The sequence below is a fragment of the Cicer arietinum genome, chromosome 6 (assembly GCF_000331145.2).
Source record: "Cicer arietinum cultivar CDC Frontier isolate Library 1 chromosome 6, Cicar.CDCFrontier_v2.0, whole genome shotgun sequence".
Classification (NCBI taxonomy): Eukaryota; Viridiplantae; Streptophyta; class Magnoliopsida; order Fabales; family Fabaceae; genus Cicer; species Cicer arietinum.
Window position 1 is genome coordinate 26,380,061 of NC_021165.2, and position 17,633 is coordinate 26,397,693.

The 17,633-nt window shown below is 30.8% G+C and overlaps 1 protein-coding gene across 1 annotated transcript; it reads right to left on the minus strand.

The window, feature by feature from the left end:
• Positions 1 to 2,585: 2,585 nt before the first annotated feature.
• Positions 2,586 to 6,249, minus strand: LOC101493122 (uncharacterized). Its single transcript, XM_027335431.2, is given in 3 exon segments — positions 2,586 to 3,915; positions 3,917 to 5,063; positions 6,110 to 6,249. Coding segments are annotated over 2 exon segments (2,244 nt in total). The 5' UTR covers positions 5,050 to 5,063; positions 6,110 to 6,249; the 3' UTR covers positions 2,586 to 2,804.
• Positions 6,250 to 17,633: the final 11,384 nt, after the last annotated feature.

Below are 17,633 nucleotides of genomic sequence, written 5' to 3' on the forward strand. Positions count from 1 at the left end.
AAGGGAGAGAAGTTAAAATAGAAGATGGCGTGTGAAGGAATTATCTGATTTTTTAGGGGTAATTTGGGTAATTTAGGTTTAATTTTAGATTTAGGATCTCGTGATTCGTCAACTTCTGGCCCGTGATATAGGGGTTCAGCTGAAAAAAAAAAAAGAGCACCGGCATATATATATATATATGTATCGGTTAATGATACGGGTGGATAACACTTAATGCTTTATTTGGATGATAAGAGAAAATGATAGGAATAATAAAAGTGAGTACAAAGTAGGTGAAAAGTGAGATGATTTTTAAGTTATTTGATAGAAGTGGAAGTGAGTAGAAAGTGAGATATTTAAAAATATAATTTTTAATTTAATTTAATTTAATTTTGAATGACTAAATCAAGTTCAAAATATGATTTTTATAATTTTATTTTGTGTAATTTTGTTATTGTTTTAATATTTCTATTTTCATATTACGATACTTTTTAAGATAATAGTTGAATGATTAGTTTATTTTTGTGCGTAATTTTTAAAATTCAATGATCAAGTTAAAAAAAAAATTCACACTCTTCAATAAATAGTATTCGAGTTTGGTTCACCTCCACTTAGTGAGGGAGCGGAAATAAATATATAAGTCACTACTCAAGTGTGAGTCAAACTACATCACTAGATACTATACTTGATTAATACTATATTTACATAATTTATTTCTCTTGTGCACCTACTTTATATAACATGTACTATTAAATTTTCTATTTCTCATACATAACTAAATTTGATTATTTTTATTCATTGTGCAATAGATAATGCTGAGAATTCACTCATATGCATTATCATATTATCATGGTCGACTAGGGGTCCTTGCAACACAATTAATAACGTACGGTTCAATTTTTTATAACGTAGGGTTCAATTTTTTTTAAAGTATTAGGATTCAAAAATACTTACATTACAACTTCTACATTAGTTTTAGTTTTTTTATTCTTTTTGATATTAAAGTTATTTATAATTTAAATTAAATAGTTTAAGTATTTTACTCTTTTTAACATTATTTTCAAATTTTTATATTATTTTCAATTTAAATAAATGATGACTGTTTTTAAATTTTTTATACTTCTTTTTATTAAGTGTCTAATTCTTAACATCAAAACATAACATCTAAAATATTTTAAGACGATTATGTACATTATACATTATACTCATACGCTAACTTGTTCACGTACTTATCAAAATATAAATATAAAATATAAGGTTTTAAATGCACTAGTCAATCTAGAAGATAATTTGTAACAATCGTGTAATTGTTGCCTCAATGAGTGACTGTTTAACCGCATTAGATATACTAAACTTTCATTTTAAATTATTATAATGTAAAAAAAAGTTCTGTTAAAAAATAATTTGTAAAAGATGTATATAATGTTACAAAAATAATTGTTATGATTTAACATAGAACACCATTTTTCCAGTGTGGGTGTGGCAAAGGTGCACAACATATTATGTCTTTATCTTTGACTTACAATATAATGTTACATATAATTGTTTTGTCATTGGTTGTTCTTATGAAGTAGAGAAGATATTTTTTTAAGTTGGAACTGTAAAAGTCAAAGTGACTTTTAATGTTCCTCTCACAATATTAGAGTATAGTTGTCATAAATTTTTTGAAGGGGTGTAAAAAAACAAGTGTCTTTCCATAAAATAAAATAAAAACTATTTTTGAGAGAGGAACAATAAAAACATCTATGATAGCCCACTTGAGTTTCATGCTTTTAGTAGATGGCATGCCTACTTTGTTTTCTATTTTTTAATTTAAATAAAGTAATTATAGTTAAATTATTGAAGTCCAACTATACAATCTTAATTCTCTATGTTTTTATTAACGATGTCGCATCAACTATACAAATTTATTTGGACTTTTCATTAGGTACTCTTTCCGTCTTAATAAAAATTATTTATGATTTTTACACATATATTAGAAAAATATAATAATTAAAATAAAAAAAAAAGAGATATTATTAAATTGTCTATCTTAACTATTGATAGTTTTTTATTATTATTAATGTGAAATATAATAATATTTTAAAAGTTGTGTATATAATTATTGAGGAATAGTATAGAAAAAATAATTAAAATTATAAATTATAAATGACATTCCTTTTGAGACAATTTTATTTTATTGACTTATTTAAGAAAGCATCTGTTTAAAATCAAAATTATGATTGACTTATTCACCATGGTGAACCATTTGAATTATTTCATCCAAAACCTTAAACTCATACCTAGCGCATTAAATTCAATAATAATTAAAATTGATTTTAAATAAATTAATTTTATAATTCTGAATTTTTTAACTAAAAGTAAATTCAACATAAAATAATTTATATTTCAATATTTCAAAATGAATTAACCAATAAAGTTCAGGGTAAAAATTTCGTTTAAACTTAAACTGCAAATTCTAGGTCATATTATAATTAATTCTAAAGACAAAATCAATTTTCCTCGATAGTATCTAAATATGTCAAAATCAAGTATATGGTTCATAATTAATTTTGACTATTCTAAAAGTGAACCCATCTAACTTGAAATTTAAACAACAATATATATAGTTTTCAGTAACAAATGTTCTTGTATTATAGATCCAAGATTTATCCAAACATTAAAACCCTCTACCACTTGCAGGTTTGACTCAAATTAAAGTACAACAAAGTCTCAAATATGATTAACTCTGCCATACAAAGGCATAATAACAACAACAAAATAACAGCTAAGGAGAGTGACTTTGTGAGAAAATTGAGTATAAAGTGAGTGTGATGATACATAGCTCAAACATCACAAGCCTTGGGAGAATTTTCTGGGGTCTTGATAACTGGATACGCCGCCTCACCCTTATGTGCTGTGATAGCAGTCTTAAAATCATCCACTATGGACCCATCTTTGAACTTCAATGCAAATGTCGAAAGACAGTCTTTCCCTTCAGTTGCACAAGCAAAGGTAACCCCTTTCTTCTCCATATTTGTGAGTTTCATTTCAGGGTAAAGCCGGGCGTTTAAAATCAGTCTGTAATTTCCTCTAGACCTCATAAGAACTCTTGCTTTCTTTTCTGTTCCACTAGTTACATTGACTTTCACCTCTCCCTTTCCACGTTCCTTCCAACCACCGTCTGCAAATTCAAACAACACTGAATCTGCATTGAAAACTACTTCCTCATTTTCTTCGCCAGTTTCAACGACAACTTCCTGCAGTGTTGAGACGCCACTTCCATCGCTCTTAGTAACAGAACTTCCAGTGTTAGATAAACCCAGACCCAAAGGCCTGTCAGTTTTCATTCCAAATATAGAACCGGACCCACTACCCAAAGCAGACCCGTCACTTGATATAGGTCCGAAAGAAAACAGAGAAGAAGAAAATCCGGTTCCAGCAAGACCTGTGAAGGCATTTTGACTACTCGAAAGCTGTTGAAATGATTTTAAAGCGCCACCTTCAGCAGTAGGCTCGTTACTTACTTTGTTATCTTCCTTATCCTTGCTTTCACTATTTTCGTTCTTATCATTGTTCTCGGTATTTTTTTCTTCCGTAGATTGTTCTATATCATTCACACTCACACTCTCCTTATCAGCAGCATTCTTCTTATCCTCATTTTCAATCTTATTTCCGTCCTTACTCTGTTCATTATCTACCTTCGACTTGTTGTCACCATCACTCTCCTTCTCGGCAAGCTCCTTCTTTTCATTGCTTTTTTCTGCAGCATCGTTATTTGAAGTAGATTTGTCCTCCACCTCACGAGTTTCGCCCTCTGGCTGCTTAGTTTCTTCATCTTTAGCTTTCTCTGGTTGTGTTACGGTAGCAGCTTCACCAGGCTTGGCGTTGGATTCAGCAGGGGCAGCCAACCGGATTGCAGCAAAAGGGTGTGAAGAAGGAGCAGGATTAGTCTGCTGGCGCAAAGGTAACCCCTTTCTTCTCCATATTTGTGAGTTTCATTTCAGGGTAAAGCCGGGCGTTTAAAATCAGTCTGTAATTTCCTCTAGACCTCATAAGAACTCTTGCTTTCTTTTCTGTTCCACTAGTTACATTGACTTTCACCTCTCCCTTTCCACGTTCCTTCCAACCACCGTCTGCAAATTCAAACAACACTGAATCTGCATTGAAAACTACTTCCTCATTTTCTTCGCCAGTTTCAACGACAACTTCCTGCAGTGTTGAGACGCCACTTCCATCGCTCTTAGTAACAGAACTTCCAGTGTTAGATAAACCCAGACCCAAAGGCCTGTCAGTTTTCATTCCAAATATAGAACCGGACCCACTACCCAAAGCAGACCCGTCACTTGATATAGGTCCGAAAGAAAACAGAGAAGAAGAAAATCCGGTTCCAGCAAGACCTGTGAAGGCATTTTGACTACTCGAAAGCTGTTGAAATGATTTTAAAGCGCCACCTTCAGCAGTAGGCTCGTTACTTACTTTGTTATCTTCCTTATCCTTGCTTTCACTATTTTCGTTCTTATCATTGTTCTCGGTATTTTTTTCTTCCGTAGATTGTTCTATATCATTCACACTCACACTCTCCTTATCAGCAGCATTCTTCTTATCCTCATTTTCAATCTTATTTCCGTCCTTACTCTGTTCATTATCTACCTTCGACTTGTTGTCACCATCACTCTCCTTCTCGGCAAGCTCCTTCTTTTCATTGCTTTTTTCTGCAGCATCGTTATTTGAAGTAGATTTGTCCTCCACCTCACGAGTTTCGCCCTCTGGCTGCTTAGTTTCTTCATCTTTAGCTTTCTCTGGTTGTGTTACGGTAGCAGCTTCACCAGGCTTGGCGTTGGATTCCGCAGGAGCAGCCAACCGTATTGCAGCAAAAGGGTTTGAAGAAGGAGCAGAATTAGTCTGCTGGCGACGTGCTACTTTGATTATTCTTCGTGTTGCCAGAACCTCATCACTGGCTCTCTTGAAAGTTCCAGCATCAAGGTCAGCGGAATCTTCCTCATCATCGTCAAGAGGAGTGTCTCGGGTGAGCTCCCGTCCAGCAGCCCTTTTCTTTGATGATGGAAAGGCATCCTCAGAATCTCCCATTGACGAAAGAGCTTCTATTTCCCCAGAGTTTCAGTACAACGAGAATAATAGTCAGAAAGTACGGTATTCATTCAACATAAGAGTAAACTAAGCTATATGGATGACAATATGTGTGTGTCTCTATCAGTGGTGTCAAATAACAGATTTAGCAACACTATAATGTACTGGAATTTGAACAAATTGCTATTGTTCTACAATACACTTTTTTAATACAAAGTGTAGACAAATGGCGTCTATAGCATAGAAAAATTCAAAAAAACCACTATTTTTTAAGTGATCCGCAATTGACAACACTGGTGGGTGGGTGTGTGTATAAATATTCAAAAGTTACGCACATACTAAAGACAACCAGAACATGTTAAAAATAAGCTCAGAAATCCTATTAAAGGTCTGTTTGGATAAACAGCTTATACCATAAGCGCTTATGTATAAGCAGTTTCTATAACACAATAAAATAAAATCAAACTGTTTTAATATAAGCTGTAAACTACAACTTGTTTTCATAAGCTATCATAGATAATTGTGAAAATTAGCCAAAAATAGCTTATAGACATGTCATAAGCTATTTTCATAACCTCTCTCAAACATACTTACAAGTATTTATACAAATAGATAAGCTCAAATAAGTCAATTCAAATAGCCTTAAGACGACATCAACACCGAAACCTTAGAAACAAAAAACAAACACAAACTTAAAAGCATATAACAACTTATCAAACCTAGTAAAATAAAGAACAGTGTTATCTACAAATTAATAAAACCTTATAAGAAACTTGCAACAATTTTCTCCCATCTAAGCTACGAAAATTTCTCCAAAAATCTTATTAACAACCGATTAAAACTTCAACATATTATTTCAGCTAAAATCAAATCCATCTCGATTAATAAAATTGTGATGTTCATTATCAACTTAAAACTATCATATAATTGAAAAAATTGATTTTCGCATTCTACAATTTCTATAACATGTAAAAATAACAGAAATCAAACAATAGCGGTGAAGAAAATTCGAAAAATATATTAAAAAAAAGGGAAAAAAGATATCGGTGGAGTTACACACTGTTTGTGGCGGCCGGCGAAGAATTTTGAGTGCGTTTTCCGGCGAGTAAAGTTGAGTTATGTGAGTGGAATCTAAGTCTTGGTTTGATTTGATGGGTAGCTGCTTCGTTTTGTTCTTTTAGGGTTTTAAATTGTAAAACGATGAAATGAAAATGTTCAATTTTTTTTCTTTAATGAATGATGGGCTTATTTGAAAGAATGTGGGTTGGGCTTGAGAGATTAGAAATCCATCTGTTTTTTTTAGAAGAAAAAAAAAGGACAAAATTTCAAATTAAATGTAAGTTTGTGACTGTAATGTAATTATTATCATAAAATAAAATATAATAATAAATAAATTTTGAAATAAATAAATTTTGAAATAAATAAATTTTCTTAAAAATTAAATACTATAAAATTTTAGGTTCATTAAAACTATTTATTTCATCTACTATTTACATTAAGTTATCTTTATTTAAATAATTGTTAATAACAAATATAAGAATGAATGGTCTTAAATCCTTTAAGTACAATTTATATGGTAGCTTTAGGAATTTTTAATATGTAAAAATGCAAATTCAAACTTCAGATTGACTACTTCTTCGTAATTTGTGCATGAGTTTTTCCTATTTGAAGTTATAGACACTTTCGGAAAAGTCCTACCAATGTGTGATGCGAACCCAACATCATAAAATGCATTACATGTGAAATTAACAATAATAATAGAAGATAAAATGTATTATTTTTGAAATCAAAGGAAAATACAACAATAATAATAGAAGATAAAATGCATTATTTATGAAAATCAAATGAAAATACAATATAATGAGATTATATTGTCCACATAGCAACGCTAGAAAGATATTTCTATGTCCAAACCTTCAAAAGGTTGTAATTAAAAATATGATGAAGAATAACTTTCGGTGTACAAGTTCAACTCAACACACTATGAGACATAAAAGCTAAAATAAAAATTTAAAATTTAATAAATAAATTATTAATATTTTATTTAATAATTATAGAAAATTTATTCAGTGGAAATTATGATATTTTTAAATTAATTTTCTTTATATTTTTCAAAAAATAAAATAAAATATTTCAACTGTTCTACATCAACATCAATAACTCATTTAAATTTTTCATCTTTTAGTTGAAGAATAAAATAGTGTATATGTTGTACCAATTCAAAAACTTATGTTAGCAATGTTTTTACTATTCGTTTTCATGATTTTTGAATTTATAACTAATATTTCTATTGTTAGCAATGTGTTTAATACTTGTCTCATGATTTCTCAATTTATAATTAATATTTTTTCAATTTCTATTACCATCATTAGCTAATTTACTATACTAAGAAGAATATTGAATAATTTACAAGAATAAATCAACCATCTTTTAATTCATCTATTGGATAACTTTTGAATGTAAAATGATGAATAATATCGTCTTGAACGTTTATTTTTAAGAAAATTTATATAAAAAATTTTAACATTCGATATTTATCTATAATCTCTGATTCAATAAAATATTCCTCTTTTTTTTATACTATTGAATAGTGTGATTCATATTTTAAAGTTAAAATTTATATTTTAAATTATTTATTAAATTAATATAATTATAATAAAGTTCAATTGATTTAATATTTATTGAGATAATATTAAATTTATATAATATTTTAATAAATAAAAAATGATACTCTATTATTAAATAAATAAAAATATTTTTGAAAGAGAAGTAGATAGACCGCATACTTTAACTTTAAACCGGTTATGCAACTGCACTTGAACAGATAGATTTACAATAAATACATATAACATCAACTTTTTATGTCATTTTCCATTTTACTTATTTCATTCACATTAATTTTAAATAAAAAAATGAAAATATATTGATATTCTTGAATCATATTTCTGATTGTTATCTTAATTTTTTTAATTAACTTCTGATTTTCTATTAGTTTTGTTTAAATGTTATTTTTGTTGAAGTGTCATAATTCTGTTGTGGCATGATAAATATATACATTGTGATATCCTAAAAAAGGGGAAGGAACTCCAATCTTTATTTTTTGTTAAATTTGTGTGACTGAAATTTAAACGAGTTCTAACAGTTTCACTCTATAACACCGTAAATACTATATATCCATTTTGAGCCTTATAAGACATCGAGATATTACAGAATAAATGTCATTATTATTTTTTATATTAGTCAAAGAATACAAATTGGGTTTATATATTAATAAACCATAACTGAATAGCTATAAATAAGAAGTATTGATCAATAACTCTATCAAAAATATTAACTACTCATAATAGCCTAATTAATTATTTTTCTAATATCCCAAGCTAGTGGGTGTATGCTAATCATTCCTAGCTACACTCACTAGCTTGCTTATTAAAGTGTTACAAATATTAGGATCTAAAGATTTTGTGAAAAACATCAACAAGTTGTTTAGAAGAAGTAATAGGCATAAGTTTGAAAAGTTGTTGTTGTAGTTTCTCTCTCACAATGTGGCAGTCGATTTCAATATGTTTGGATCTTTCATGGAAAGAAGAATTGTTGGTGATGTGGCGAGCGGATTGGCTGTCGCAATAGAGAAGAGTTGTCGCATGATGAGTAGTGGCTGGTTTAGTCATAAATTGACTTAGTTGTTGGACGGTGAAGCTAATATATGGTCTTGTTGTTGTGAGATAAATGAGTTGACCAATTAATCTTCGAAATGACGTTGGATCAGAGAGAGGTGTGCCATTTGTGTTGATCAGCCTGGTGTGTTTCTGCATTGGTGTGGAGGAGGGCTTTGCTGCCAGAAGTCCAGTGTTGGATAATATGTCCAAAGCATATTTTCTCTGAACAGAGAATGATCATAGGCAAATTGACTAAACCCGTTTGAGATTAATGCAGAAGACAATTTTGCAAACCATTGTCTACTAGATTGTTTTAAACCATATAAAGATTTTAAAAGTTTACAGACTTTATTAGGAGATGAGGCAATAGATAAAAAAACCCTAACCGTAGTTAATTTCGCAACTGGAGAATAACTATAAAAAAAATTTATACCTTCGATTTGAGTAAATCCTTTTGCTATAAGACGAGCTTTATACCTTTCTATTGTTCCATCATAATTAAACTTTATTTTATAAACCCATTTACACCCAATGGGCTTCTTACCTGGAGGTAAATCAGTAATCACCGAAGTCTGATTTCCATCCAAAGTTGTCAATTCATTATTCATGGCATGGATCCAAGCTGAATCTTTAATAGCTTGTTTATAATTAGTGGGTTCAAAATGAGTAGAAATGGATGCAATGAAATGCTTATGAGATGATGAAATGCCATTGTAAAGCTGTATAACATGTGGAACACATTCAGTTCTCAAAATATTATTCAAGTAATAATCATTCAAATAAGATGGAGGATTTTTAAGCCTATCAGATTTTCTAATGGCTTGGTTATCAAGTTGAGAATTATATGAGTAGAATCATATGTAATGACATCAAATTCATTAGGCATGGCAGCTATATTAGATGTATTGGTATAAGTATAAAAATTGTCATGAGAATGCATATTGTTACCAGTATGAGAAACAATCACATTAGATTGTGGTAAATCAAGGAAACTAAAAAGATCATATGTAAGAGATATCTCATAATTAAAAACATTAGGATCATTGGAAGTGTGAACATAATTTGTTTGATGAAAAGGAAAGACAGATTCATGAAAAATAACATGTCTAGAAATGAAAATATTCGTATTATGTAAATCAAATAATAAATAACCTTTTGTGCCAAACCTGTATCCAAGAAAAACGCATTTTCTTTCCCTTGGATCTAACTTGGTTATGTTTTGAAGAATAGTTGAGTCAAAAGATAAGCAACCAAAAACCTTTATGTCAAGAAAGGTTGGTGGCTTATGGTATAATTTTTCAAAAAGTGTGAAATTATTTAGAGTAGGAGTAGGCAATCGATTTATAAGAAAAACAACATGGGACAAAGCATAAGACCAAAAACATTTAGGCAATTTAGCATGAAACAATAAAGCCCTAATGACATTCAAAAGATGTCTATGTTTTCGTTCAACAATGGAGTTTTGTTGTGGAGTTTCCACACATGAAGTTTGATGTATAATTCCTAGATCGGAATAAAAGGAATGCATTAAAAATTCAGCCCCATTATCAGACCTAATTATTTTAATTTGTACAGAAAATTGGGTGGAAACCATGTTTATAAAATCCTTAATGCATATTCTAGTTTCAGATTTTTGTTTTAAGAGATGAATCCAAGTGTGTCGACAGTAATCATCTATAATGGTAAGAAAGTAACGATGCCCATGCAAAGAAGGAACACCTATGGGTCCCCAAATATCCATGTGTAACATTTCAAAAATATGAGAAGTAGTAGTAAGACTATGATTAAAAGGTAATCAACATTGTTTAGCATAGTGACAACTATCACAAATCTGATTTTTATTCATAGAAATGTAAGGAAAATTCTTACAAAGTTGCTGTAAAACAACACGTGATGGATGACCTAACCTAAAATGCCAAACATCAAAATTGTCATTGTTAATACAAGTATTGATCATAAAAGGCAAAACAACAGATGTAATGCAAGAATTATCAACATTAGCAGTGATACTACTATCAAGAATGATTTTGGGGGATAGATTGAGAATGTAAAGGTTGTTTAATAACTCAACATGCCTAATCATCTTCATTGTATGTAAATCCTGAAAATCACAAGACAAATGTGAGAAAACTAATTGACAATTAAGAGTTTTGGTTAGTTTAAAAATTGAAATTAAACTAAATTTGAATTGAGGGATAAATAAAACATCAGTGAGATACAAGTATGAATTGAAATACACATTTCCAGATAAATGAGCAGTAATAGTATTGCCATCTGGAAATTTTATTGAAATAAGAGATATTTGCTTAATAGTTGAAAAAGATTGTATAAAGGGGCAAACATGGTCAGAAGCCCCTAAATCTAAAATCCAAAAAGAAAGAGGATCACAATAGTTACCTGATTGTCAAATACTAGAAACAACATGTTGAGATACTAGAAACAACATGTTGAGTTGTATCATTAGAGTTTTGTTTGATTGATTCATTATTGGATGTTTGAAGAAGAGTAATCAAATATTTGTAATCATCTTTAGATATATGTATGGAATCGCCAACTTGATTATTTGAGGGAGAATTAGTATTGTTCTTTGGGTCATAACTAATAGATATCATGTTAGTGTTGGTGGATTGGTTTTTAGAGGTATACCCAAGGGGAAAACCGTGTTTAAAATAACAATTTTTGATGGTATGATTTGTTTTCTTGCAATGAGTACAAAGCATAGAATTTTGAGTTCCTTTACCACGACCTCTACTTGAAATATGGTTTCCTTTCCCTTGCCCAAAATTGGTAGAATTAACAGCACATATGGTGGAATCATTGTGAGCGGGAATAGGTGTTATATCTTGTTGAATAACAAGAGAATAAACCTTGGTAATTGAAGGCAAAGGATCCATGAGAAGTATCTAACATATTGGTAAGAATCATTTAGGCCTTTCAAAAAATATATTACATATTCATCATGTTTGTAGGTGCGGACTGCATAACTAAGTTTGCAAGAACAGAGAGTTGAACATGTACAAGAAGGTGTAGGTCTTAGATCATCTAATTCATCTCAAATGATCTTCATATCCGTAAAATAGGTAGAAAGGGATCTTTCACCCTATTTAATGGAATGTAAATCACGAAGCAAGACAAAAAATCGAAAATGGTTACCTTTTGTAAATCTTTCACGGATGTCGTTCCATAGATCGAAGGCACTGTCAATGCAAATAGTGGTAGACGGTTGTGGGAGCTAACCATTGATGAAAGAAAGTTGGTTTTTGGAGGAAAGAGCTTGTTTCATAGAACGACTCCAGTTGTAGTAGTTGTGATCGTTTAGGGGAGGAGCAATAAGAACCGCGCCGGGATTCTCACCGGGGTTTAGATAATAAGGATTTCGTGGGTTTAGGATTGGATCTTGAACGACCGGTGATGGTGGTGGTTGTAAAGGAACATCAGAAAGATCGTTGTGAATGTTCATCTTGTGATGAAATTGGGAGGAAGGGAGGAAGAAAAAATTTGTGATCGTTTGAAGACGATGATGAAAAAAACGATGAATGACGAGGTATGTGCAGAAGGTATGGACGAAAATTTTGTTTTTGTTTTGCGCTCTGATACCATATTACGAAATAAATGTCATTATTATTTATTATATTAGTCAAATAATACAAATTGGGTTTACATATTAATAAACCATAACTGAATAGCTATAAATAAGGAGTATTGACCAATAACTCTATCAAAAATATTAACTACTCATAATAGTCTAATTAATTATTTTTCTAATATGAGAAGAAATTGAATAGAGATTTATCCACAATGACAAATACTAAATATTATATAAATTTTGGAGATGATTGGAAATGTTTTTGGATGGTATTGTTTCAACAACTTCTCTGATGTTAATCAATTCCGGAAATACTCGATTTATGTTTTTCGATTACATGTATGATATGTTCTTGTCGCATTCAATTTTGTTAATCAATATTAGATATTTAGTTAGTTAATCAGTTAGATTTGTTAGTTAGTTACATTAGTTAATTGTTGTTTATCTAGTTGATTATACATAATTCTTGATGTAATTAACTATCTCAATTAGAGTCAAATTTTTTTTTTCATATGTCTTAATGACTTAAATCAACCAAATATGGTATTAAAGAGTAATTATTTAGCTATATATCAACCAAATATGGTATTAAAGAGTAATTATTTAGCTATATTCTTTCTCGATTTTGTTGACAAATTTTTCCTCAAAGCTTAATTAAATCATTTTTACTTTTTAGAGTTCTCTTTGAATCTTGAAGTTTCCTAGAAAAAATTCTAGATAAATTTTGATTTATTTTTCCAACCACTCTTCATTGGTAGAAGACTTCAATACATACAACCTTCTTCAAAAATTCTAAGATTATTGAAACATATGAGTCTTACGTGAACTGAGTTCGTATGTTTACTTGAATTCAATTCACGTATTTGATACATTAACTGAGTTCATGTATCTTATAATTGTGATTTTTTTTTTGTGGATTTAGGTGTTAGGGTTTTTTATGTTATATTTTTTGGATGAGTTAAATGGATCAAGGGGGAGACAACAGTGACGAAATGTATGAAGGTTTGGAACATGATTTTGATGAAATGTATGATGATTTGGATCTTAATTTTGAAGAAATGTATGATGATTTGGAACCTAATTTTGACGATATGAATGACAGAGTTGAACCTATTACGATTGATTTGACTGATGTGTTTACCACCGACATGATATTTGATACACGAGATGATTTATTGAAATGGGCTAGAAATGTTAGAAAGGAAAATGGAATTGTCGTTGTTATTTTTAGATCTGAAACTGCGACAACACTACCAAGAACAAAGACAAAATTAATTCTTGGTTGTAAAAGAAGTGGTAAATATAGACATTGGAAGAATCATAATCTTATGAGGAGTGATTGGACTAGAAAAGTGTGAATGTCTATTTAGATTGAGAGAAACACGATCAAGTGTTGGTGATGGATGGTATCTGCATGTAATATGTGGTCTCCATAACCACAAATTGGCCAAAAAACTGATTGGTCATTCTTTCTTAGGCCGATTGTATCAAGACGAGAAAAATATACTTGGTGATATGACGAAGAACTTGGTAAAACCAAAATATATTTTAATGACACTAAGGGATCATAACGTTGAAAATTAGACGACAATAAATCAAGTTTAAATGCACGTCAAGCATATCGTTCATCACTTAGAGGTAATAGATGCACATCAAACACGTCTATCAATATAGGAAGGTAGAAGTTTCAAACGAGTTGAGGGACATATTTTGGGCCCATCCAGACGCTATCACTCTTGTAAATAATTTTCACATAGTATTGATTATGGATAGCACATACAAGACTTGTAGGTATCAAATGCCGTTACTTGAGATTATTGGTGTTACATCTACTGAAATGACATTTTTGTGTGGGATTTGCATATCTGCAGACTGAGTGTGCTGATAACTTCACGTGGGCACTACAAATGGTGAAAGAACATATTACAAGTGGTGAAGTTGAAGTCATCATTTCTGATAGAGACCTTGCTTTGATGAACGCAGTTGAATATGTTTTTCCAAAAGCAATGAATTTATTATGCTTGCTTCATATATTAAAGAATGTCAAAACCAAGTGCAAGATAACTGTGTTTCCAAAAAAGAAGCAGATGCAAATAATGGAGGCATGGGAGACTCTTATTTACAGTTATGATGAGGCTTAGTACTACATGAAGTTGGCTATCTTTGAAGGAATTTGTAGTAGTTGTTCTATTTTTTATGATAATGTACACGAGCAGTGGTTAATTCCTCACAAGGAAAGGTTTGTTGAGGCATGGACAAATAGAGTTATGTACTTTGGGAACACCACAACACAAAGGGTTGAGTCGGCGCATTTGAGTTTGAAAATGATATTATAAGATAGTATTGGTGATATATGCAGCGTTTGGGAAACCATCAATAACATGATTGTATTACAACACAATGAGATAACAACATCATTTGAAAATAGCATCATTCAAAAGGTGCATCGATATAATAATAGATTATACGCCAATTTGCATGGTGTTGTGTCCAAAAATACAATAGATCACATTATGGCAGAGTATGATCGCGTGAAGTATGTAGGTATTGACCATATTGAGTGTCGTTGCACGATTAGGACAACACATGGTCTACCTTGTGCATGTGAAATAGCCAGGTATAATATGCTCCAACGTTCCATTCCATTAGACGCTAGTCATGTTTGGTGGAGTAAATTAACTTTTCATGTTGATGCATCAAGTAAACCTTCATAGTTATCTGTGAAACATGAAATAGATGTGACAGTGAAAAAGTTTGAAGAACTTGATGTACCTGGCAAAATTTCACTTAAAGGTAAATTACGAGAGATCGCGTATCCATCAACTACGTCGATGTGTCCACCCATTGCCAAGGTTAAAACAAAAGGTGCACCCAAAGGCAAAAGTAAGGTACCAAAAAGAGATAAATCAACCAAGCATGATTCATCTTGGTGGGAATATGTGGATGCAAGTGTTCGATGCAGTGACACAAATGCATGTAGCACTATAACCACCAGTAAAGTACAAAAGCTCGCACCTCAACCATCAGTCCAAAAGCTCACACCTCCACCATCAGTCCAAAAGCTCACACCTCGACCATCAGTTATCGTCGCATTATCGCTTAACCAATCGCAAACAGTTTTTCCACTTCGAAGTCCACCACCAACATCTATGTCAGATCATTGTATGAGTGTTATTGCATTTGTTAAAAACTGTCATTTCGTGCAGGTATTAATTGTCATATTAAATTGTTTTTGATTATTGATTTTAAAATTGTTATTGATAATTGTTATAATTATTATTGATTTATAATTGATAATTAATTTATAATTGTCATTGATTTTAACAGGTTTACTTAAAGTCAGATTCCCAATACCACCAGCAAGTAATTTGTGGAAAAAATATTGCAATGAAGAAGCACGACAATGTAAATTTATTTACAATGGTCGCATGTAACATTGGTTGCAGATATTTCCAGAAACTATAAATGAAGTTATTGTAAACTGAATTATTGATATTTAATATTCTAAGAATTCAAATATAATGAAGTTATTTAATATTGTTGATATTTAATACTGTCGAAATCCAAAATAGATATCCAAAATAGATATCCAAAATGATATTCAAAATACATATCCAAAATGATATTCAAAATACATATCCAAAATACAAATCCAAATCTAACTAATGTCTAAGTCCCTCTATGTCTCCTACGATATGGTACTACGTTGGTCCAATATCTACCACCACCCATCTGAGACCGCAACACCAAAATTAATTCGTTCACGAGTGTCATGCCATCAGGTAATACCAGTTGTCGACCAAGAAGCTCCTCTGCAATTTGTATTGCCCGACTCTACATTAAAAAAATACATTAATTAATTAATTTAGTTAAAAAATCACATGACTAATTAATTTAATTATGTCATAAATTAAATTTAAATGAATTTACCGTTGTTTGAACTGGAGCTGAAGCATAATCATCATCGGCAGGTTCTTCAACCGAAGGAGCTACATGGACTGGTTGTCTACGAATGATATATGGATGAGAAACCCGACGAAACCAATCCATGTACTCATTTGCGCAGTCTGCATGTCCCTGTACAATTGCCACATCGTCAACTACATGCACAACGTATTGCGTAAACATGATGTCCATTTCCTCTGGTGTGGTCGTCTGACCTACTATCTCCAAAGGTGAACCAGGGATGGTTTGGACATGTCCATATTGACGCAATACCCTATCTGGAAAGTGATCGTACATCTTGGGACCCCATTATATCCACCCTCTGAATAATGATTCAACCTCAAATGGTCGCTTTGGTCTATGTTCTATGTAGGGTGTCCAACATATGTTATCAACATCAATCTTGTCGAGTGCTTTCCTAAATGAAAGAACCAAACCCTTATCTCGTTTTGGCTTCCATCTAAGTGCTCTAGGATTGTCGCGGCCTAAAATTTCAAGTGTTTCTCGAATTCAATGGAGTCGCCACCAAAATTTATTTTAAAATAGGAAAAATATTGAGAAACCCTTAAAAATAGAAAAAATGGTCTTTGAAACCAAATTTGAGTTTGGGAGTCGATTGTGCGTATGGAAGGTATTAGCAGTTAGCACCGTACGACATCCGTTAAAATACGGTTACCTATAATTAATTGTGCAAGATTAATATTAACTTAAATATATTTATTTTTCATTATTATTAAATATGAATAACAATTATTATTAATTTTTTAATATGTGTGCTTAACAAATAAAGGACAAAAAAAATAAAGGACAAATAAAGGAAATGTGTGCTTAACAAATAAAGGACAAAAAAAGAAATTTTTATTAATGTGCTTGACAAGAATGCGGTATGGCTCATACGTATCTCCCGGTGCGATGGAGAAATCAAAGCTACGTAGTTCTTGGTTAAAAAATACGGATATGTTAAATCTTTTTTATAAAGAAAATTGATTTTGAATAATAAAAAAAACTATTTTATTATTTATAGTAAAAAAGAGTCGATTTGATTTGAATAATAATATAAAAAAAAAACGAGTTTTAAGACTACCAAGTTGTTCAACTTGAGTAAAAAAAACTCAGGGACTAAAAAGATGTCACATCTAGTTAACCCGTTTAAGAATAAATTTATTATTTTTGTTATAAAAATGAGCTTTTAAAATCTTCAAGTTGTACAACTTGTGTTATCACCGCTCAGAGATTAAAAAGATGTAACATCTTTTTAACCATTTAAAAAATAATTTTTTGTATAGTTATTTTTTTTTTTTAAAAAAGAGTTTTAAATATGTTAAATTATCATAATATATATAATGTATTTAAAAGTAATACTTTATTGGTTATATATTTCTTTAAAAAAAATATAA